The sequence below is a fragment of the Sminthopsis crassicaudata genome, chromosome 4, assembly GCF_048593235.1.
Source record: "Sminthopsis crassicaudata isolate SCR6 chromosome 4, ASM4859323v1, whole genome shotgun sequence".
Classification (NCBI taxonomy): Eukaryota; Metazoa; Chordata; class Mammalia; order Dasyuromorphia; family Dasyuridae; genus Sminthopsis; species Sminthopsis crassicaudata.
Window position 1 is genome coordinate 232,231,108 of NC_133620.1, and position 25,325 is coordinate 232,256,432.

Consider the following 25,325-nt stretch of genomic DNA (forward strand, 5'->3'; position numbering starts at 1 on the left):
TAAACTTGAAATTCTAAAATTAAAAGGGGAAATTAATAATATTGAAAGTAAAAAAAAACTATTGAAGTAATAAATAAAGCTAAGAGTTGGTTCTATGAAAAAAACAATAAAATAGATAAACCTTTGGTAAATCTGATTAGAAAAAGGAGAGAGGAAAATCAAATTATTAGTCTTAAAAATGAAAAGGGAGACTTTCCACCAATGAAGAGAAAATTAGAGAAATAATGGGTTACTTTGCCCAACTTTATGCCAATAAATTTGATAACCTAAGTGAAATGGATGACTACCTCCAAAAATGTAGGCTTCCCAGATTAATAGAGGAGGAAGTAAATTGCTTAAATAGTCCCATTTCAGAAAAAGATATAGAACAAGCTATTAATCAACTCCCTAAGAAAAAATCCCCAGGACCAGATGGATTTACATGTGAATTCTACCAAATATTTAAAGAACAATTAGCCCCAATGCTATATAAACTATTTGAAAAAAAAAAAAAAAAAGGAATGAAGGAGTCCTACAAGATTCCTTTTATGACATAGACATGGTACTGATAGCTAAACCAAGTAGGTTGAAAACAGAGGAAGAAAATTATAGACTAATCTCCCTAATGAATATTGATGCTAAAATCTTAAATAAGATATTAGCAAAAAGACTACAGAAAATCATCCTCAGGATAATACACTATGATCAAGTAGGATTTATACCAGGAATGAAAGGCTGGTTCAATATTAGGAAAACTTATAATTGACCATATTAATAACCAAATTTTAAAAATCATATGATCATTTCAATAGATGCAGAAAAAGAATTTGATAAAATCCAACATCCATTCCTGTTAAAAAACACTTGAGAGTATAGAAATAAATAGACTTTTCCTTAAAATAATCAGTAGCATCTATTTAAAACCATCAGTTAAGCATCATATGTAATGGGGATAAACTGCAACCATTCCCAATAAGATCAGTAGTGAAACAAGGTTGCCCACTATCATCATTACTAGTCAATATTGTATTAGAAATGCTAGCTTTGGCAATAAGAGTTGAGAAAGAAATGAAAGGAATTCAAGTAGGTAATGAGGAAACCAAATCATCTCTTTGCTATCGATATGATGGTATACTTAGAGAACCCCAGAGATTCTACTTAAAAAGCTATAGAAATAATCCACACCTTTAGCAAAGTTGCAGAATACAAAATAAACCCACATAAGTCATCAGCATTCTTATATTTCCAAAATCCAACAGTTAGAGATACAAAAAGAAATTCCATTTAAAGTAACTACCAATAGTATAAAATATTTAGGAATCTATCTGCCAAGGGAAAATCAGAAACTATATGAGCAAAACTACAAGATTAAGTCTCATCTAACCAATTGGAAAAATATTAAATGATTTTGGATAGGGCTTGCAAATATAACAAATATGACAATACTACCTCAACTAATGTATTTATTTAATGCTATACCAATCAAACTCCCAAAAAACTATTTCAATGACCTAGAAAAAATAACAACAAAGTTCATATAGAAAAACAAAAAGTCAAGAATCTCATGAGAATTAATGGAAAAAAAAAAAATCAAATGAAGGTGACCTAGCTGTACCAGATCTAAAATTATATTACAAAGCAGCAGTTACCAAAACCATTTGGTATTGGCTAAGAAATAGACTAGTTCATCAGTGGAATAGGTTAGGTTCAAAGGATAAAATAATCAATAACTTTAATAATTTAGTGTTTGATAAACCCAAAGACCCCAGCTTTTGGGATAAGAACTCAATGTTTGACAAAAATTGCTGGGAAAATTGGAAATTAGTATGGCAAAAACTAGGCATTGACCCACACTTAACACTGTAGATAAGGTCAAAATGGGTTCATGAACTAGGCATAAAGAATGGGATTATAAGTAAATTAGAGGAACATAGGGTAGTTTACCTCTCAGATCTGTGCAAGAGAAAAGAATTTATGACCAAAAACAAACTAGAGATTATTATTGATCAAAAAGTAGAAAATTTTGATTATATCAAATTGAAAAGTTTTTATACAAACAAAACTAATACAGACAAGATTAGAAGGGAAACAATAAACTGGGAAAACATTTTTACAGTCAAAGGTTCTGATAAAAGCCTCATTTCCAAAATATATAGAGAATTGACTCTAATTTAAACCAAGCCATTCTCCAATTAATAAATGGTCAAAAGATATGAACAGACAATTTTCAGATAAAGAAATTGAAACTATTTCTAGCCATATGAAAAGTCATTATTAATCAGAGAAATGCAAATTAAGACAACTCTGATATACCACTACACACCTGTCAGATTGGCTAAAATGACAGGGAAAGATAGTGTGCAATGTTGAAGGGGATGTGGGAAAACAGGGACACTGATACATTGTTGGTGGAATTGTGAATACATCCAGCCCTTTTGGAGAGCAATTTGAAACTACGCTCAAAAAGTTATCAAAATGTGCATACCCTTTGATCCAGCAGTGTTACTACTGGGCTTATATCCCAAAAAGATTTTAAAGAAGGGAAAAGGACCTGTATGTGCCAAAATGTTTGTGGCAGCCCTCTTTGTAGTGGCCAGAAATTGGAAACTGAGTGGATGCCCATCAATTGGAGAATGGCTGAATAAATTGTGGTATATGAATATTATGGAATATTATTGTTCTGTAAGAAATGACCAACAGGATGATTTCAGAAAGGCCTGGAGAGACTTGCATGAACTGATGCTGAGTGAAATGAGCAGGACCAAAAGATCATTATATACTTCAACAACAATACTCTATTGTAACGTGCTGTCATCTCCAGAAACCGCCGATCACTCTCTGGTCTAGAGGAGAGACTTCTTCCTCCAGAGAGCCGCCTCAAGTCTGGCCCAGACAAGAGACTCTCTATCTTTCAAGTGCCGCCCTCTTTTATCCTCCCAGAGAATGGGCATGGGATAATGCAAGTGCTTCTGGGAAAATTACTTCAACCAATGAACTTGCTCCTCCTAAGCATGCAAGCTCCTCCCCAGGAATTCAAAGGGGTTGAACTCCTAGTAAAGACCAGAACTAGAGAATTGTTAAGTACCAACTTAGCACTTAGTAAGAACCTAGTATCTCATTATCTCATTAGCACTTAGTAAGAACCTAACACTATATGATGATCAATTCTGATGGACGTGGATATCTTCAACAATGAGATGAACTAATCAATTCCAATAGAGCAGTAATGAATTGAACCAGCTATACCCAGCAAAAGTACTCTGGGAGAAGACCATGAACCACTATGTAGAATTCCTAATCCCTATATTTTTGTCCGCCTGCATTTTTGATTTCCTTCACAGGCTAATTGTACACTATTTCAAAGTCTGATTCTTTTTGTACAGCAAAATAACTGTTTGAACATGTATACATATATTGTATTTAATTTATACTTTAACATATTTAACATGTATTGGTCAACCTGCCATCTGAGGGAGGGGATGGGGGAAAGGAGGGGAAAAAATTGGAACAAAAGCTTTGGCAATTGTCAATGCTGTAAAATTACCCATGCATATATCTGGTAAACAAAAAGCCATAATAATAAAAAAAATTTTTTTTAATGAAAAAAAAAAAAACATGCTTAAGTGTGAAGGGGCAGGTCAATTATCTGAAAGCCCCCACTGCTGTGAATAATAATACTTGAAGGAATTGCAAATCAGCCTTTACTGACACAGATGTTGCTTGTGAGTTGGGAATGAAATAAATGGGAGGCAAGAGGGAAGGGAGGGAGGTCAGAGAATGCAACTGCTTCCCAGTCTCTGTGTCATTATCATCCTCTCACATGAAGGGATCTATTCTGCTAGTCTGAGTTGGATCTCTAACAGCCACTGGCAAGTGGCTCCCATAACATCCAGCAGCCACTATCAGGTTGCTCCCCTAACAAACAACAAACAGTTCCCAACATGGGGCCCAAGAAACAAAAAAGCAGCAGTGTTTGAGAACTGTAGGATCCTTCCAAGAGAGTTCCTTCGGTAATCCAAGGGGAAGGAAAGTGAGAAGAGACCCGGTCAGACTTTTTCAGTCAGAGTAATTAAAATGGGCCAACATATCAAAGGGCCAAGCCAGGAGACTGATGAGGGACTTAGTGAAAAATGCTTACTATGACTACAATCCTACTTCTTTGTTTGTCAGAAAGTTTGCCTCTAAGACATCTACAAGATTCAAAACCTGATATAGCATCTCACCCTGCAACCATCCAGAGAAATAGTACAGAAAAGACTTTGATAGTGCTATTTGTATTTCTCAGCATGCGGATTCAGATACCTCTAGCATGTGGAGTCAGATAACTGCCAAATGCACAAGCTTACAATCATGTTCATATAAAACAAAAAATGGGGAATTGTTAAGGACCATGCCTAAGTGTGAATGGGGCAGGTTGGTTATTCAAAAACCCCCACAGCCGTGAATCATAATACTTGAAGGAGTTGCAAATCAGCCTTTACTGACTCAGATGTTGCTTGTGGATTGGGAATGAAATAAATTACAGGCAAGAGGGAAGAGAAGAGAAGTCAGATAACACAAATGCCTCTCAGTGGAGAAGTCAGAGAACGCAACTGCCTCTCAGTCTCCTTGTATCATCATCGTAATCATCATCCTCTCATATGAAGAAATCCATTCTACAGATCTGAGTTAGACCTCCAACAGCCACTGGCAGGTGGCTCCCAAAACACAACATAAATGTGGAATCTGCTACTAGGGATCACTTACCCTACCAGTGTTAGTTTTCTCATCTATAAAATGTGAATAATAATTGCACTATTTATTTTACAGGATTGTTACAATAGGAGTACTTTATAACTCCAAAGGGATAAAAGGCTGCCACTTGGAAAAAAAAATAACAAAGAAAATATGTCCACATATACAACAGAACTATAATAAGCAAGGTTTTCAGGCTTTGGCCACAAGTCTGAACATTTATTTCTAAAACATCTAAAGTGCAGCACTTTACTTTGGAAATATCAAATGAAGATCAAATTAAATCAATTTTATAACTCACCAGTAGTTATAATCTGTGTACATCAAACATATATATTTAAAGTTTTTTACCATAGTAAATTTTTCTTAACTTGGCTATCCAAAAATCCTTTTATTTTTACTTAAGATACTCAATATTTTATTGAATATTAATTAGATAATGACTCTTTTCTTCAGGAAAAAAACTGAGGGTTTGAGTTGACTTTTTGAAAAGCAAGGAAGCAGATAGGGAGAAAAGAGAGATTTTTTTTAAGTACCAAAAAAAAAAATGATACATATTTTTGAAATTACTCATTAAGAATGTAATATTAATGGTGAAAGGATTTAATTACCATTAGCCAAGAATCTAGTTGTCCTTTCTCTTTTTCTATAAGTAAAATTAGTCCAGATTCTTATTTGTATTAGAATAGGTATTCTTTCATCTTAATTTTTCCTCTAGCAAGAGATATAACAACTTATGCCAGGATCTGAAAAGTCAAATCAAACTATAGTCATTAAGAGCCTCCAAGCTTGTCAAGAAAGCACATTCTGACTTTCACTGTCATAACTCATCAGCCACTGTTAGAAAAAAATTTCTATGACTTCCCTAACCATCCATATAAATTTACAAAACAAAAAAAACCTCTCTAGATTCTATGTGCTCTCCCTAAATAATGTGTTATTTTTCCCAACAGAAAGTGAACCAGTTTATTAAGGGCAGAGATTGTTTTGCTTTTGTAATGATATTCACAGAACTTAGCACATGTTTTACTTATAGTAAGAGCTTAATAAATGATTTTTCATTCATTCATTCTTTCCAAAACAGCACCAGAAGACTTTGTCTAATGTTCAATACATATTATCTTCACATAGTGCAAGTGTCTAATTTAGTCTTCTTTTCTTTACCCCAAGAAAGAAGAAGCCTACACTACAAAAAACAGTAACTTGTCCCATGATCATACAAAACATAGCCTTGGCAGCTAACAAATAAAAGCTGGCAAGAAAAAAATCTTTTGCCAAATTTTAATACAGAGTTTTCCTCCCTACTTCTGGAATCCTCTACCAGGGGGAGGAGCCAATGTATAGGAAAACAAAATATTTTAATTTTTCATCAGAGCTAAGGAGAAACCCAAATCAATGCCAGAAAGAATAGGGCATAAGTGATTTTTTCAAGTACCATTTTTACTATTCTTTCACATCTATAGGATTCACCACCCTATGAAAGAATGACATTAAGCAATAAAGGAGCACAAATTACTATTTTAGCATATGTGGAAATAAAATATGCCACAGCATAGCTCCTTCCTGAAAACCCAGAATGTTATGTCAAAGCCATCTGCACAATGAAAGAAATGCAAATTTCTGAAGCCCCCTGCAGGAAACCTATATCTAACTTGGGTAGAGTAGAAGGAAGTAAGGTGGTTGGATATTTTTTTTTGTATATTATTGCAAATTGTTCTTAACCATTGTAGCTATAAAAATAAATACTGATTATTTCTGAAACAATGTGTCTGTGAGGTACAAAAACATTCATCTCAATAAATATAATGGATGTAAATAAATAGACACTTCACCAAATAATATAGTAAAACTCCATTTGACAATACCATTTACTAGAACTCAAAGCAATATCAAGTAATTTTAGTATAACCAAGTACTATATCAAAGTTATAAAAATGTTTAAGTCAAAAGGAAAAGGGATAAAATTAAACTTTAATATTTTTAATTTCCATATTAATTATCCATAACAATAAATTTAGAACAAGCAACAATTGTCATTACTATCTAAACAGAACTACTAAAACAGCCTTAAAAACAAAAAGGGGCATTACATTTGCCTTATTTTTACCAATTGAGAGAAATAAATTTACTGTAAACTGATATGGGAATTTCCAACTGTAAGATATGTTGGGTTTTAATAGGTGAATGAAGACTAAATCACACCCTCAAAAGGGCAAAGCATCTTAAACATAAAAGCAATTAAGAATAGTCCCAGCCCAAGTAGACATAGTCTAAATGGTTGTTTTCACAAAAAAGAAGAAAGAAAAAAAAAAAACTTAATGGGAACAACGTAAATCATAAAAATGTAGCATTACTTTGGGACCAAAAGTAATAGAATTACACATCATGTACAGCAACAGGGATAATTAAACTTCCTTCTTTTCCATGAACTCTTCACATTTTGTGCTAATTCTATGCAGGCTAAAAACAGAAGGAATCTCTAAAGCATAGTCTAAAGCTCTCATTTTATTTACTCTATTCAAATACAAAATTAAGTGGACCATGTGTGGGAAATCAAAAGGCCTATGGAAAGATTATCAAAAATTAATTTCAAAATCATTATTCTCAGTTAACCAACAATATTTACCAAAGTTTGATGCCAATGGCAACCTATCATATCTCTGTATAGAAACACTATTAAATTAGTTATGCTTACCTTACAAACTGTTTCTATATCCCAAGGTAGAATAGTTTTCAAGTCAATTACTTCACAAGAAACTCCCAATTTTTCTTGAGCCATGCTGGCCACTTCTCTAATCACATGAACCTGAAATGGGAAAAGGGAAAAATCTGTGATATTCTCCCTCAAATTAATACTATTTTCAAAATATTTTGGGGAATTAGTAATATTTTATTTAGTATTTAATAACATTTTATGAGAATTATTCATTTTTAAAATTTATTTCATAATCAATCAGAAATAATAAAAACTAAAATTCAAACCACACAAAAGAATCACTAGTAATAGACTATGTACTAATAATGGAAACACAGGTAATATTTGGATGATTTTAAATAATTAACTTCTTAAGTTTTCATAAAAAGAATCTGAAGAACAAAATTACAAACAAGATCAATGTCATGAAGTAAAAATGAGTGAATAATTTTCTTTATATTAAGATAATACTTATATTAATTAATATTATTAATGAATATTAGTAAAAGTCATCTTCTAAATGAAAATTGATTTGGACTATGTAAAATATTAATTTCCACTTATGGAAAAATATACAAAGAATTATATTTAAATAGAAGGTAATTCCATTGGGTGAATAGGTCAACTTTAATTTTGTGATGAAAAAGAATGTTATACAAACTACCAGATTCACTAAATTATATATATCTTATTACATAGTTATTAAAAATCTTTTTGCTTTTCAAGTATCTTTATACCAAGTAATAGTATGAAGAAACCATTTCTTTAAAACATAGTTATTTTCTATCTGAAGAAATTTTATTTTGTTTGTTTTTTCAAATGTCAGCAAGAAACTGATTTGCTATCCCTAAGCTCCTTTTAACAGAAAATACTTTGGACAATTGACACCTGAAGCTACAAATGCTATGTTGCAAAAGGAAGGGCTAATAGATTACCCTAAATTTTGAACATAATAATAGCAAAGATTATCTTGGATTTATATTTTTTTAATTATAGCTTTTTATTTACAAGATATATGCATGTTTTATTTTACAGCACTGACAATTGCCAAGTCTTTTGTTCCAATTTTTCCCCTTCTTCCCCCCCCACCCCAGATGGCAGGTTGACCAATACATGTTACATATGTTAAATTATAAATTAAATACAATATATATACATGTTGGATTTATATTCTTTTTTTATTATTAATAGTTTTTATTTACCAGATACATGCATGGGTAATTTTACAATATTGACAATTGCCAAACCTTTTGTTCTAATTTTTCCCCTCCTCCCCCCCAGATGGCAGGTTGACCAATACATGTTAAATATGTTAAAGTATAAATTAAATACAATATATGTATACATGTTGGATTTATATTCTTAAGTGAAATTATGTTTTCAAAGCTACATACAGCAAGATTTCCAAGCATCATCTATCCATATCCTCCTATTAATTCTCCACAGATCTCCTAAAATTAAATGGAGACCCATTAGGCATGTGGAATGTACTTATGTCATCCCTCATTTTTATCATATGCCTACACCACATACCAGGCATAATTCCTTTGATGAAATATTTTATGTGACTTTTTGCACAAAATTACTTTCTTAGAGATATGTTGCAATCTATAATATATGCCATTTCAGCGACTTTTAATGAACCCAAAATTTTAAGTATTCAAAAATTATGCTATTAGAATATTATTGCTAAAAATTAATTTGTTTGAAGAAGCTTACTTACCTGAGTCCCCCAGGCAACTAGAGTAACATCACTTCCTTCTTGTAGCACCTCAGCTTGGGACAATGGGATATAATATGGCTCCACAGGCACTTGTTCCACTATATAAATATTAAGAAAGGGGCGAATTTATATTTGTTAAAGAAATTTATTTTAAAAACATCATAAAATGTCTAAATATATTTCCATTAAAATATTTTTATCATACATCAAAAGAGATAAAAGATATTGATTATAACTCCATCAATATCAACAAATACAACAAAAAAGATTTCTGATTCACTAAAATTCACTGAAAAATTAAATTTTCAAAGTTTTTGCCAAGTATCAAAGTTATTAGGCAAGGATGATAGAGGAAATACACACACATACACAGACATACACACAAACACACATATATGTGTGTGTGTGTGTTTATATATATATATATATATATATATATATATATATATATATATATATATATATATATATATATATATATATATATAATTATTTGGATATCTCTTCTGCAAAGTCCTGGCTCTCAAAAAGAATATAAACCATTCACACATAGTTTTGATGAAGATGAAAATAGTGGGATATAAATAACTATTGATGTTCTCTCAGTGATCTTCAGGTAATAATTTCATCTGTAATTTTCTTCATCCTTTTGGTATTTTCCCTTCTTCAAAAAATATTAAATATTGATCTCTAAGTACCTTAAAATTTAATTTGCTATAGCATAGATTTTTTCCAACTTTCCATGAATAGATCTAGCTACTCATTCCCCCAACTTCATCTTCCAAAAAGTCATTTACAATTCATATATAGTCTCAGATGAGGTATCAGAATGCAAATATGATGATAGCAATGTAATTAATTATAAAGAATTACTGTAGAAATAGTCAAAACTGTTCCACTTTTCATCTATTTGTTCATCCCCTTACAGTTTGATCTGTAAAAACTCAGTCATATAGCTTGAATGAGTTATACACAAAGCTTTCCCCAAATTTTTTTCACCTCTATTGATTTTAATTACTCTATGATGATATCTGGACTTAATACCAAAGTGAAGAGATTGGAAAGAGATCATATCTATAGATCATATATATCTATCATCTCTATGAACTTTGAGTTCAGGTTACTGAACTCAGATAACTAAATTTTCAGATATTAAAAGAACTAGCATCTATTATTACTAAGACATTATCAGTGACTTTTTTGAAAGATAATAGCAAACAGGAAAGGTTCTTCAAAACTGGATCAAGTAAAATGTTATCACTAAAAAAAAAAATTAAAAAAAAAAAAAAAAAGATGAGAATTAAGTTTACAAACCAAAGACCAGGAAGGTTTCAAATATTTCTGACAAAATTCTAAATATATTATTAAAATGTTATGAATTGAGAATTGAGAGGCAGATTCAAAATGTCAGAGAATGGACAGGACTTTGAGCTCTTCCTGGCTTCCCTCAGAATCAACACTAGATCAAGCCTCTAACAGATTTTGGAATGGTAGGACCCACAAATATTTGGAGTGTAACAAATTTCCAGCAGAAGATATCTTGAAAAGTCTTTAGAAAAGGTCTGTGTCAATTGGGGGACAGAGGGAGATAACGTCCAGCACAGGTACAGCACAGGTACATATACCAAGGAAAAGAGGCCCCATGTGGGAAATCTAGTGGGAGGCTCTTAGTTATAATACAGCAGCGCTGGCTACTCTTTCCTGGTTCAGAAGGCCAATGGATCAGCAGACTAGCTGTGAGATTTCCAAAGCATCTTAAAGAATAAAAATAATGAGCCCCTAAACCCTAGCATAACAGCAGGACTTGGTTAGGCCTGGCCAGCACAGTGGGAAAGCCATTAACACCAGCCCCAGCTCAGTGTGAAGACTCTGTTGCCCTATAGCAGAAGCTCAAAGCAATTTCCATTGTGCCCAATGAGCCTCAATTTTTTTAAATGAGCAAAAAAAGGAAAAAAAAAAAAAAAAAGCTCTACCTATAGATAGCTATTATGGAAACAAGAAAGAACAGAATTCTAAACCTGAGGATGTCAAAGGCAAAACACCTCCAAATGAACTTTCAAAGGGGAATATGAATTGGTCTCCAATACAAAAGGCTTTCTTGGAAGAATTTTAAAAGGATTTTAAAAGAGAAATAAAGAAAAATGGAGAAAGGAAATGAGAGCTTTGCAGGAAAGTTAGGAAAAGGGAATATAGAAATTAACTAAAGAAAATAGCTTCTTTAAAAAAATTTGGTGAAATGGAAAAAATATAATGAAGAAAATAACTTCTTAAAAATAGATTTGGTGAAATAGAAAAAGAAAGCAACTCCTTGAAAAACAGAATTGGTGAAATGAAAAAACAGAGCAATTCCTTAAAAATAGAGTTGATAAAAATGAAAAAGAGAATAACTCCTTAAAGAATAGAATTAGGGAAATGGGGGAAAAATCCAATAAAGAAAACTTCTTTTAAAGTGCAATTGACCAAATGTAAAAGGAGGGTAAAAAAGCTAACTGAAGAAAATAATTTAGTAAACATTAGAACTGGACAAATGGAAGTAAATGACTCAATGAGATATTAAGAATTAGTCAAACAAAACCAAAAGGAAAAAAAAAATAGAAGAAAATCTATAATACCTCACTGGAAAAAACAACTGACCTGGAAGATAGATTCAGGAGGGACAATCTAAGAATTATTGGACTATCTGAAAACTACTATATTAATAAAAAAGAACTTGGACAACATTTTTCAAGAAATCATCAGAAAAACCACTCTCATGTCCTAGAAGCAAAGGTTTTAAAAGCTATCGAAAGAAGCTTGAACTGCAGCCAAGAATCAACTATCCAGTTAAACGAATCATTTCTTTCAGAGGAAAAGATGGACATTCAATAAAATAGGAAATAATTACATGAATAAAATAGAGAGAGAGACAGAAGATCAATGAATTGGGCAAACAACTAAAAATGTTAGAAGACAAACAAATTTAAAACCCCCAACTAAATACCAAATTAGAAATTCTAAAACTCAAAGAAGAGATTAATAAAATTGAGAGTAAGAACACTATTGAACTAATAAACAAAACTAAAAGTTGGTTTTATGAAAAAAAAAACAATAAAACTGAGAAAGCTGTAGTTAATTTGATTATAAAAGGGGAAAAAAGAAAACCAAATTACCAGTATCAAAAGTGAAAAGGATATACTTAACACCAATGAAGAGAAAAGTAAAGTAATAACCAGGAGCTATTTTGTCTTCTGGTATGCCTATAAATCTGATAACCTAACTGAAATGGATGAATACTTATTGCCTACATGAAGGAGGAAATAAATTATTTAAATAATCCTATTTTAGAAAAAGAAATTGAACAAGCTATTAATCAATTCCCTAAGAAAAAAATTTCCAGGGCTGGATAGATTTTACCATTTAAAGAATAATTAACTCTAATATGATACAAACTATTTGGAAAAATAGGAGAAGAAGGAGTCCTACCAAATTCTTTTTATAACATAATTGATACCTGAACTAGGAAGGGCCAAAACAGAGAAAGAAAATTATAGACAATTTCCCTAATGAATATTGTTGCAAAAATCTTAAATAAATTATTAGCAAAGAGATAATAGCAACTTATCACCAGGATAATATACTATGAACAAGTAGGATTTATATCAGTAAATGAGAAGGTGTTTCAATATCAGGAAAACTATTAGATAATTGGCTATATCAATAACCAAACTAACAGAAATCATATATCAACAGATGCAAAAAAAGCATTGGACAAAATACAACATGCATTCCTATTAAAAACACTAAAGAGGATAGAAATAATTGCAGTTTTCCTTTCAAGGATAAGTAGCATCTATCTAAAACCATCAGCAAGCATTAGATGTAATGGGGGCAAACTAGAAGTATTCTCAATAAGATCAGGAATGAAACAAGGTTGCCTTTTATCACCACTACTATTCAATATTATACTACACATATTAGCTTTAGTAATAAGAGAAGAAAAAAATTGAAGGAATTATTAGACAGAGTACGTAATGTGTAAACCAATCTATCTTTACATATGATATGATGGTATACTTAGAGAATCCTAAAGATTTAACTAAAAACTATCAGAAATAGTGATTAACTTTAGCAAAGGGGCAGGATATAAAAACAGATATAAAATAGCCTTGACATTAAGCTATAGGACTATCAACTGAAGGAACTGAAGATGTTTACCCTAAAGAAATGAAGACTTAAGAAAAACATGATAATTGTCCTTCCCCACCCCTATACTTCCCCATATATATACCTCTTCATTAATTCACTATTTACTGGCTCCTTCCTGGATAGGATTATTCAAAAGCACTTTATTCTTGATCTATCCTATAGGATTACTTTGAATGTGAAGTTGGTATTGGGAAAAAATAATGACTTCATTTACTTCCTTAATAGGGAACATAAAACAGCTGGATTCTGAAATTGCTGATAATTTATTTCTAGTTACAGAGCACTTTTTTTAAAGTACACACTGCTTTATAGAATATTCTTGACTTACAATCTTTTAAAGAGGACAATTACAACAGTATCACAATTGCAACAGAGTATAACTGAAGGCGTTTCCAGGAGAAGAAATATCTTCCCACCTTCATTTCACTAGAAAAGAAAAACACAACAGAAAAAAATTCAAGTTTCTATCTAGTGAACCAACACTATAATAATGTCAATCAAGTCTCATATTCTCTATAAGGTGAAAGAATAAAATAGGAAAATTATAAAAATGAAGTTTTTATTTTTTCCAATTCTACTTAAAAATATGGAATTCTAGGTATAGAAGGAAGTACAGAAATCTATAAACAATTCTCTTTTTTATCCCTCTAACAAAATAAGTTGATAGTATTCTCAGGAGTAGATGCCAGATATAAAATATTAGAGTTTATATTTTCCTTCATCATTCAAGTTCCTATAATTATGCATGAAATGTTTAAAAACAAAACAAAACCTTGGTGTATGAAGCTAAATCCAAAAGAGCAAACTACTCCTTTGAAAAATATATTTGAAGTCAAAGATTCATCCTACATTTTACATTGAATGATTTGATGCTAGAAGATAAAGTCAACTCAGTATTTACTTATTAAGTAAATCGATTTACATAGTTTATATATAACTATCCAAAGCACTATTGAGAATTTTTTTAAAAGTTGAAGATTTGATTCCTGTTTTGAATGAGCTAATAAACTTGCTAAAAAAAGTTCTAGCCAACACTGTATTATATGAAGAACGACTATTGTGTGTCAGAAAAAGAGATATGAGCTGGAATAACCAGGGAAGATTCCAGGCAAAGTCTGAGAATTAAGCTCAAAATGTAAGACATTTAAAGGAAGAATGGTTTTCAATTAGTAGAAAAAGGGAGAAAAAGTGAAAAGGCATTCTACACAGGAGACAAAGTATAAACAAAGACAAGTGGAAATGAGTATTTAGGGAAATGACAGGGAAACTTATCTGACTTGAATACGAGTAGACAATTATGAAAATCTTATTCCATATTTTTAGGGATAGTCCAGATTTCAAGAAAAGAGCTTTGCAAAAGGGAAAATCAACTATCAGATCAAATGTTCTTATGATTACTATGTTGATAAATAAGAAAGAAGCAAATTATGAAGTCCTTTCAAATCAGATTTTTACTGTTTTACTGTATATTCATAAGTAGGAAAATTACAAGATCAATGTGTTATTTTAGGAAGACTTGATCAAGCAAATGTATGGGAATGGACTATAGGAGAACAAATAGGTGCTATCCAACTTGATCAAACTCTAACAGTTCAAATAATTAGCTCATAAGTCAAGGGAGTTATTTTTTTGAAAACTTAGTTAAATATTCTAATCCCATCTTGTGTTGAAAGAAATTGATTTAAGCAAGATGCTGGAAGCCATACTCTCCCTAAAGTCTACTATATTATGTCTATTATATTTATACATTTCATATATGAAAAAACCAAGATACTTATTTTGAGTATAAAAGCAACAGCTCCTCAAATGATGTCACCTCCCTCATAATTTTCTTTAATTTTCTTAACCCCATTCAAAGAATGGCAATAAGTGGCAGAAAATGGAAAAGAGGGAAAAGAAATGGGGGAAAATACATTTTACCCTCATATCTGTTTTCCTTCATACCTACAACCATGACAAACATCCTTTCTCCATCCTACCCCATTTAGCCCTACTCTTCAACCATCACTTTTCTCCCAAGACTTCACTTTTTTTTTTCTCTCCTCCCTATATCACTTAAGCATACAGAGCTTCTTTTTTCCTCTGTTGCGGACTAGCAGTAGCAGTTGGAATTCCTTTACTTTCAAGTCACCAAGGGTTGTAGAGGGCTGGAACTCTGAACAGGTGTACTTGAATATGAGACAGCAGAGTACTTAAGGGTAAGTACTTATCCAATGTGAGATAATGGTTCTATAAGCATATACTTAGATGATATTGTGATGTGATGGCTCTCCTCAAGATTGGCACCTTCTGAATGTGGTGTGGTGAGGTAATCTTAGGAAAGGATTGGAGGGCTGAGGGAGAGAGTTAGAGTCTCTCTGCCACAGCTCACTCTGAAGGGAAGACTTCAGACTCCAGACTCAAGAGTCCAGGATGCATCTTTGACAAGCCCTGTGGCAACTTGCCTGCCTCTTTCACTTCTCCTACTAAAGGCCAAGGACTTTGATTGCTCCTGACTCCGACGATCCTGAGGACTGATTCAGACATTACAAAGGGTACCTTCTGAGGTCTTGGGACAGGGAGTCAATAAAGTCAAAATTTTAGGGGCTATACTTAAAAGATATTCCCTACTGCTTGCCTTTCCATTTCTTCAATAAGAGCAGAGAAAAAAAGAGTTGTATCAGTTTTTTAGAATTCCAAGATATAAAATTCAAAATTTATTTTCACATTGAAATAGCATAAACAGCAACCAAATTCTCTGAGAACTATAGTCTAGATATGTTATTTGTGGGTTTAATTTTTTTTTCTGATTGGCTTGAGGCCCTAATAAAAATAATAATATAATGAAGACATTTTTCACAGTATTCCAAGATTAAGGAATGTAGAGGGCCTGAACTCTGAAAAGGTATATTTAAGATACTGACAGCAGAGTACTTATAGTTAAGCACCTGCTCAGTGTGATTGATGAGATAATGATTCTCTAATTAAGCACTTACTTACTGTAATGTAATGATTAAACACTCTAAGTATATTCTTAGTGTAATATAGTGATGTAATGGCTACAGTAGGTGCATGCTCAGTGTGCTGTAGGGACATAAATACTTAAGTATTTAAGGGCTGGAAGGACTCTGAAGAAGCCTGTCAGCCATAGACACAAAAGAGTCTCAAACACAAATACAGAGAAGTTTCAGGACTCCAACTTTAACCAGCTTGGTGGTGGCTCTCCTGCCTTCATCACTTCTCCACCTAAAGACCAAGGCCCATCCTGAGACCTTCCAGAGAACTAGCTTGGACGTTACATTTTGGCGCCTAAACATTGAGTGCCAGAAACACAGGGCCTTGCAAAGCAGGACACAAATCAGTTCGACTGACATGAACATAAACTCAGCGGAGAAGTCCCTGTGACCCAGAAATAGGTTGAGTATAAAAATAGACAAGCAGAAAATTTTGATAAGGGCTAAACTAGTCACTTTCATTTTTCAGCTAAATGGGACAAATACTGAGAAAAGAGCCTCCCCCACCCCAAGGGAAGTGTGTAGAATGCATAATTAGGTTAATAAAGAAGCAAGGTTTGTTGGTAACTTGGAAACAGATCACTAGACTCTTAAATATATTAGCTTGCATGTCTCCTTGGCTCTCTAAGGAAGAAAAATTAGAGCCAGATATGTGGGAACTAGTGGGACAGCAACTAATTGAATATTATGAAGCGATGGGTCCTGATTCAATTCCTAATGAAACATTCCTTATGTATAATATAATACAATTGGCTTTAAAGAATCCCATAAGTTTTTAAAAAAGGAAAATTTTTAAGACAAGCAGCCAGACAAGGAAATATTAGGAAAAAGAACAGGAGGAAGAGATGGTACTGAAAAAAGCAGCTGAAAATATGGAGAATTGGACAAGAAAGGAGTTAAGTACATTGTTGATGAACTTAAGGTGTGTAGTGCTTCTCACTTTCACAGCTCAGTTACATCCTAGCAGGCACTCTTATGGCATTCCCCATCTCCTATCCTTCTTCCCTCAATTTCACCTTCCTAGGTGGAGGGAGGAGGAGGAGGAGTGAGAAGGACAGTGACACTATCAGTACCATCCATGCAGCAGCTTTGTCCACCCCCTATGACATGATTACAAAAGGTACTAATTAAAGCTAAAGAGGAAGGACAGGATACATCTGATTTAAGAGTAGAAGCATATCCTGTGACTGAAAAGTTTGAAGCTTCAGATCAAGAAAAAAGAAGATACTCCTTTAAATCTGGAAATTATCAAAGATCTGAAAAAGGCTTGCATTCTTTATGGGTTTACATTGCCTTATGTTAAGATGTTATTACAGAATTTGGCTTTTGAAATTTTAATCCCTAATAATTGAAAATCTATAGCAAGGACATGTTTAGATCCTGGACAAAACTTGTTGTGGCTTTCTGAGTATAGTGAACTCTGTAGAACACAAGACCAATAAAATAGGCAACTTGGAGTTAATATACCAGTCACCTTTGACCAACTAGCAGGTGTAGGTCCTTATACAGACACTTTAGTGCAGATTAATTACTCTTTGACAGCATATTAACAAATTGCTTCTGTTACTATCAAAGCATGGGGCAACCTCCCAGAAAGACAAGATAGATGCCTTCAGGAAAATAGTGCAAGATCCAAATGAACCCTTTGCTGATTTTGTGGGATGTCTGCAGACTATTGGTAAAAATGCACCAACAGGAATAATGATAAAACAACTTGCTAGAGAAAATGCTAATGAAGTTTGCAGAAGAATTATACGAGGACTACACAACGATGCTCCTTTAGAGGAGATCATAAGATACTGTGCCACAGTGGGCACAAATACCTTTTATACCCAGGTTATGATGTAGACAGATTAATTTTTGAAAATGACACCTATTCTATAGAGGATTAGATTCACAAACCACAAGTCTCTGAGTGAATTGTTTTCATTTCTTATCATTTCAGTTGTCCTCTAAGTTAAATTTATTCATTCTCTCAGTTTTGATCATTAAAATTCAAATTAGTTGACATGGTATGTTTAACTTATGAACAAAATTAAGGGGAAATAACTAAAAAGACCTGTGTATAAAAATCTCAGTATTGCCATTTGCAACATGAGCAAATTTTATATTTTTCTGAGTCTTAGTTATCTAATCTATAAAATGGTTTTTAATAATACATTGCTTGCCTCATAGGGTAATAGTGATTAAAGTATTTCATTAATAACAACAACAATTTCCATTTATAAAGGGTTTATGGCTTCCAAGAAATCTGGGTTTTAGTTCTAGTTATGATATCTTATTACTCATTATTCAACCTTTCTGGAACTGAATTTTTGCACCTTTGAGTGAAATGAAAGGATTGAACCAACAAAACATATGACCAGTACTCAATTGCAGACTGTAGAAAATAAAGCAAATGACACATATCTTTCTTTCAAAGAGCTTACAATTTAAATAAGAAAATGAACATTCTGGAAACAATTTGTGAAGAATCAAGTTTCAAATTCTGTGATGCAAGGCAACCAGTAATGGTTTATTTTCATTTAGGAGTGAGTATGGGGAAAGGGTTTAACAAGTATGTAGCTATGTAGACAATACAAAGAGAGGAAAGGGAAAGAAATGAAAAACAATCAACATATCCTAACAGTCCCTGGAATACTAGTAGGGTAGACAGACTACCTTTTTCCAGGGTTTTAAAGACAAGTGAACTAGAATAAGTCATAAGTCTATACAGTTAACTAAGGAGTTTTTGTATTACCTGAAGGAAATAAGGAACCACTAGAGCTTATCTCTGACATGAGAAGGAAGTTACCAAACTTTTAACAATATTTTCATTTACATTCTTGACGTGTTAGTCATCAAGTTCCTTTGGTGATATTTATGTTACTTTGAATCAGTTCATACAAAGTTTCCTATTTCTCTGAATTTTTCAAATTCACTATTCACTGTAAGCAAATTAGAAGAACAAAGTATATTCTACCTCTCAGATCTGTGAAGGAAGGAATTTGTAGCCAAAGAAGACTAGAGGATATTATGAAATGCAAAATGGATATTTTTATTATATTAAGTTAAAAAGGTTTTGTATAAACAAAACCAATGCAGACAAGATTAGTAGAGAAGCAGAAAACTGGGGGAAAAAATTTACATCCAAGGATTCTGATAAAGGCCTCATTTCTAAAATATTGACTCAAATAAGAATACAAGCCATTTTCCAACTGATAAATGGTCAAAGAATATTGTAACGTGCTGTTGTCTCCAGAAGCTGCCGATTGCTCTCTGGGAGGAGATCTGATGTGTCAACTCAAATCTCTCGGACAGATTCTTCTTTCTGTAGAGAGCAGACTTCCCTTCCTGCAGAGAGCAGCCTGAAGTCTGATCCAGAAAATAACTCCCTTTTTCCTCCAGAGCTGCCCTCTTTATCCTCTTTATCCTTCAACCAATGAACTTGCTCCTCCTAAGCATGCAAGCTTTTCCCCAGGAAAGGCCAGAACTAGAGAATTGGCAAGTACCGACTTAGCACTTAGTAAGAACCTAATATCTCATTATCTTATTAGCACTTAGTAAGAACCTAACAGAACATGAACAGACAATTTTCAGAAGAAGAAATTTAAACTATTTCTAGTCATATAAAAAATGCTCTAAATCACTATTTATCAGGGAAATGCAAATTAAACACGGCTCTGAGGTACCACTTATACACCTCTCAGATTGGCTAAGATGACAGGAAAAGACAATGATAAATGTTGGCAGGAATGTGGGAAAGCTAGGACACTACTCTATTGTTGATAAGAGTTATAAAATGATCCTACAATTCTGGAGAGCAATATAGAACTATGCCCAAAGAGCTATCAAACTATACACACCCTTTGAACCAGCTGTGTTTCTCCTGGGCCTGTGTCCCTATGAGATCATGAAAGAGGGGAAAGGATCCATGTGTGCAAAAATGTTTATAGCAGTCCTTTTTTGTAGTGGCAAGGAACTGGAAACTGAGTGAGTGGATGCCCATCAATTGGAGAATGGCTGAATAAGTTATGGTATATGAATGTTATAGAATATTTTTCTATAAGAAATGATCAGCAGAATGATTTCATAAAGGCCTGGAGAAACTTACATGAATTGGTGCTAAATGAAATGAGTAGAACTAAGAAAACATTCTACACAGCAACAAGATTATATAATGATCAATTCTGATGGACATGGATTTTTTCAACAATGAAATGATTTAGGCCAATTCCAGTGGATTTGTGATGGAGAGAGCCATTTACATCCAAGGAGAGGACTCTGGGGACTGAGTGTGGATCACAACATAGCATCACCTTTTTATTATTGTTTGCTTGCTTTTTAATTTTCTTTCCTATTTTTTTTCCTTTTTGATCTGATTTTTCTTGAACGGCATGATAATTGTGGAAATATATATGGAAGAATTGCATATTTAACATATGTTGCACTTCTTGCTGTCTAAAGGAGGGGGTTGAGGGAAAAGGAGAAAAAATTTGGAGTGCAGGGTTTTGCATGGTGAAAGCTATTTATGTACATATTTTGAAAATGAAATGCTAAAATTCATTAAAAATTAAAAATAAATTAAAAAACAAATTCATCATTTAATAACATTTCATTATATTCATATATCCAATTATCTTCCTGACCTTTCTGTAACACTTTTGAACACTGATGAACACTCATTCTCTCCTGAAATGATGACTTTGTTGATCTTACTTTGTCCTGGTTCTTCTCCTACCCAAATGACCTAAATAATCCCTTCTTTTCAGTTTTCTTTACTCCATCATCATCCATGTCCTATTCCCTATGATTATTATTTCCCATCTTTCTATCCAGGCATACCTTTTCCTCTCTAAATATATTCTCATCAGTTCACACAGAATCAATTACTTTCTTTCTACAATCTTTCTACAAACAATTCATAAATCCACATATCCAGCTCTTACTTCAATTCTAAACTTTATTTCTACATTACCAACTGCATGCTAGACATCTGATGAATAATGCACTGATACAACAAACTCAAATTGTCTAAAATTATGTTCATATCCTCAGATCATTATCCAAACACTTTTTGGAAGCAAAAGGGTCATGTGATCAAGATGGAAGACTAGACATTATATTTAATCTTCATAATTTCTAATTTTTCTCTAAAATTGGAATTATGCACAAGATATAAAGCAATTTCACCTGTCTCCTTGGCCTAAGACATCAAGAAAAAAAAAAGTCAATGAACTAACAGCATAGAGGTGGTTAGGATGTACAATGTATATAGAGTACTAGATTTGGAGTTAAGAAGACCTGAGTTCACATTCAATTTCATACCTTACATACCTGGGCAAGTCACTTAAATCTGTTTGTCTCAGTTCTTCATCTGTAAAATAAACTGAAGAAGGAAATGGCAAACCACTCCAGTATCTTTGCCAAGAAAACTCCAAACAGGATTACAAAGAATTCAACATGACTAAAACAACTGAACAACAATAAAAACAAAAAGATTATAACACACTTAATATGGATACCTGCCTCAGTATCTACCACACTCTCGAAGCAGGGCTGCATAAGCTCACTCACTGTACAGTGAGAAATAATTCTTTTTTTGTTTTTTTTTCCCTGAGGCTGGGGTTAAGTGACTTGCCCAGGGTCACACAGCTAGGAAGTGTTAAGTGTCTGAGACCAGATTTGAACTCAGGTCCTCCTGAATTCAAGGCTGGTGCTCTATCTACTGTGCCACCTAGCTGCCCCAGTGAGATATAATTCAACACTATCATCTTCCTCCCCTGCTCTAAGAATCTAGAAATTTGAAAAGACAAACCTTACTAAGAATGAGACAGTAGTGTGGCAGAACAGAATTAAAGAACAGAGGGAGGGAATTGGGGCATGGCATGTGTGTAAAGATTGTGTTGCATGGGGCCATCTAGCTGACACAATAGATAGAGCACCAGCCCTGAAGTCAGAAGGACCTGAGTTCAAAACAAGTCTCAGACACTTAACACTTCTTGGCTGTGTGGTTAAGATGGCTTTGAGATCCCCCAGAAAGATAAGAATTAAAGGGGAAACAAGTCAGAAAGCATGCAAAAAAGAACTATAAGAGGAAAAGAAAAGTAAAATGATCAAAGATTTGGAGAAAAAAATCAATTAAAGACCTTGAACATAAGCAGATAAACCAACAAGGAAGATATCACTAAAGAAGGAAATATGTCTTCCAGAACAGGTGAGAGAGTCCAGATATCTATGAATAAATATTAAAGATAAAGGAAAATGAACCAATGCCTGAGGAGGCAGAGAATTCTATGGATTCCCAAAAGAACATGTTCCCAAATGGCTTGGCTTAAAAAGAAAAACAATATTTTTGAAAGCAGGATTTTTGGAAGGATGTACAGAGACAATTTAAGGATTACAGTTCTCATAGAAGAATCACGGTGAATCAAACAATATAAACACTATAATGATATAAACAATAAAGAGAAATTGCCCAGAACGTCTGAATACAGAAATCAAAGTGCCAATTAAAAGAATCCACAAATAAACCCCACCCCAAAAAAACCTCCAAGGCTGCAAACTCTGCAACATAATTGTTAAATTTAATAATTCCACTAAAAACAGCAGTCCTGCACAAGACCATGAGAAAGACTTTCAAAAATATTCCTGAAGAGGGTCTCAGAAACCATTATGAACACAAATTCCTAACCTCAAAAGTCCATCCTTGATTATTACTCTTCTCTTACCCCTACCCCAATCCAATCAGTTACTAAGTCTCATTGATTCTATTTATACAAAATCTCTTGCATCTATCTTCTTTTCTACATTCACATGCCTTTTTCACTTCTTGACAAGTATTCTAATAGCCTAAGAGAAGTATATCTTCTTATTTCCAAGTTTCTCTCCTCCCCAAACCAATTTTTTTCATTCTTATCTCAGAATATTCCTTATCAGAAATTATAGTACAATCAAACTGCACTACTAACTATACCCTGAAGTAAACTTGCTATACTCATACAAGCTGTCCTCTATAGGAACATCCATGAGGAAATGCATTATTTATACCCTTCTTCATGTGGGACTTAGCTCAAGTGCCTCCTCATGGGCAACATCTTGCCTGATCTTCCAATTCTTAATTCTTTCTTCAATCTTTAATTTTCCAAAAGCACTGTCTCTTAAAAAAGCACTTGGTCTCTCTCTTGTTCCCATTACTCTCTAACTTATATAATAAAAATTCTATGTGTATGCATCTACCTTCCAAAGGAAACATAAGCTCCTTTAAGCAAAGAAATATTTCATTTTTTTCAACATATTCCAAAAACACAGCATAGTGCCTTACATGTCATGTCATAGGCAGTTGATGAATTCCTTGAATTTAATTCAACAAGTATACTATGTGCCATGACCAGTGCTAGCTGACCAGCTAGATAAGAGGGATACAAAATTGAACTGGTATAATTGGACTATATAGTGGATATTTTAAAAATCAGAGAAGATTAGTACTAGTAAAGTGAGCACCAGAAAAATGCTGGTAGTTGTTGAGCAGAATAAAGAATTAAGAATGAAAGTTCTAAAAAGATTAGAGTTAATTTAAAAGATTTAAATGAATGGAGTCAATTAACAACATGTGAAAATAGAACACCAATGTCTGCACAGTTTTTCATATGCCCTACTTGCAACATCAGTATAGTGAAGAGAATGCTATACATTTAGGCCAAAAACAAAAACAAAACAAAACAAAACAAAAAATGCCTTTAAGTTTCATCTATGCCACTATGAGTATATTTATTCAGAAGTCACTTTGTCACTTTGCACCCAAGTTATCTATTCTGTAAAATAATTTTTGTCCTTCATACTTCACAGAATCATTGCAAGAATCAAATGAAATAATTAATAAAATACTATAATACAAAGACATCTTGTGTGTGTACACAGTTGTTTACATGTTGTCTCCCCCATCAGACCATGAAGTCCTTGAACAAAACTACTGTTTTTAATCTTTCTTTGTATCCCCAATACAAATACCTGGCAAATAGTACAAGCTTATTAAATATGTGTTGACTTGGATATATAATCAGCTATTGTCTGCATAGTTATTTCAAATTAATGTTCTATTCAAATAGTAATTTTTTACAATTATAACTTATTTGAAAATCACTTATAGATGGGGTCCATGGATCTAGGCACAATTACTATCAGCTTCATTCCATTGGCCATTTAAAGTATCCCTAACTCAAGTCAGCTCCCTATAAAATGTATAATTTGAAAGTCAAAATCATCTATCACATTCACATGTAAGCAACTTACTTAGGTGACTGAACAAAAAAACAAGTTTTTAGATAATCATTATGTTGAAAGTGTTTTTAAGCTGTCATCTTTTCAGTCAAATATTCTTAGAATACTCTTTTACAAAAGAAATATACACTAATAAAATACCCCCAAAATGGCTTTCAGCTCCTGAAACTTGCACAGTATTCACCTTAATTTAAAAACTAAATTCTTTTCAGCTCAAATTAATATGTAAATTTTCTTTTTTCATTTATGCAAAAAAAAACTACTGAAGACTTAACTTAGTATTTTCTCAAGATGACTGATTTTTCAAGATGTAGTATGTAAACATAGAACTCATATATTCCAATATAATAAACTAAACTACTTCTCTTCAAAATGCTTCAAAACAATGAATTCATCACATTTTCAGCCTCAAGTCAGGCATGACAAGGAAATAATGTTTTTGCAAAAGCCATTGAAAATATGCTTTAGTACACTTCCTACTAATAGTGCCAAATTAATCACAACTGTCAAAACAAATCAGTTTATTAAATGTCTTAAAATTTCCCTTTTTTCTCAGTAATATACAAATTGTGATAATTTTTAATAAGCTTCACATCATGCAAATTAGCAACCCACTACTGTGTTTAACCATCAGTTTATCCATTTTTGATACACATGACTTCCTTAACTAATTAATCCACTTTCATCTATGCTCTTCAACAAGGCCCAAGTTAGGCAAATTGAATTGGCTGAGGTTCATTCACATAAACATGCTTTC

General features: G+C 32.9%; 1 protein-coding gene across 4 annotated transcripts in view; it reads right to left on the reverse strand.

Annotated features, from left to right (window-relative positions):
• Nucleotides 1–25,325, reverse strand: part of BCKDHB (branched chain keto acid dehydrogenase E1 subunit beta) — a 265,833-nt gene that overhangs the window by 169,784 nt on the left and 70,724 nt on the right. For all 4 annotated transcript variants that reach the window (XR_012489252.1, XM_074310453.1, XM_074310456.1 and 1 more), the window contains exons 7-8: nucleotides 9,132–9,229; nucleotides 7,409–7,519 (exon numbers count right to left, since the gene is read on the reverse strand). Coding sequence is in view for 3 of the 4 variants with exons in the window: in XM_074310453.1 (XP_074166554.1) it covers nucleotides 7,409–7,519; nucleotides 9,132–9,229 (209 nt within the window). In the remaining variant the exon portion in view is untranslated. The remainder of the gene's footprint in view (nucleotides 1–7,408; nucleotides 7,520–9,131; nucleotides 9,230–25,325) is intronic.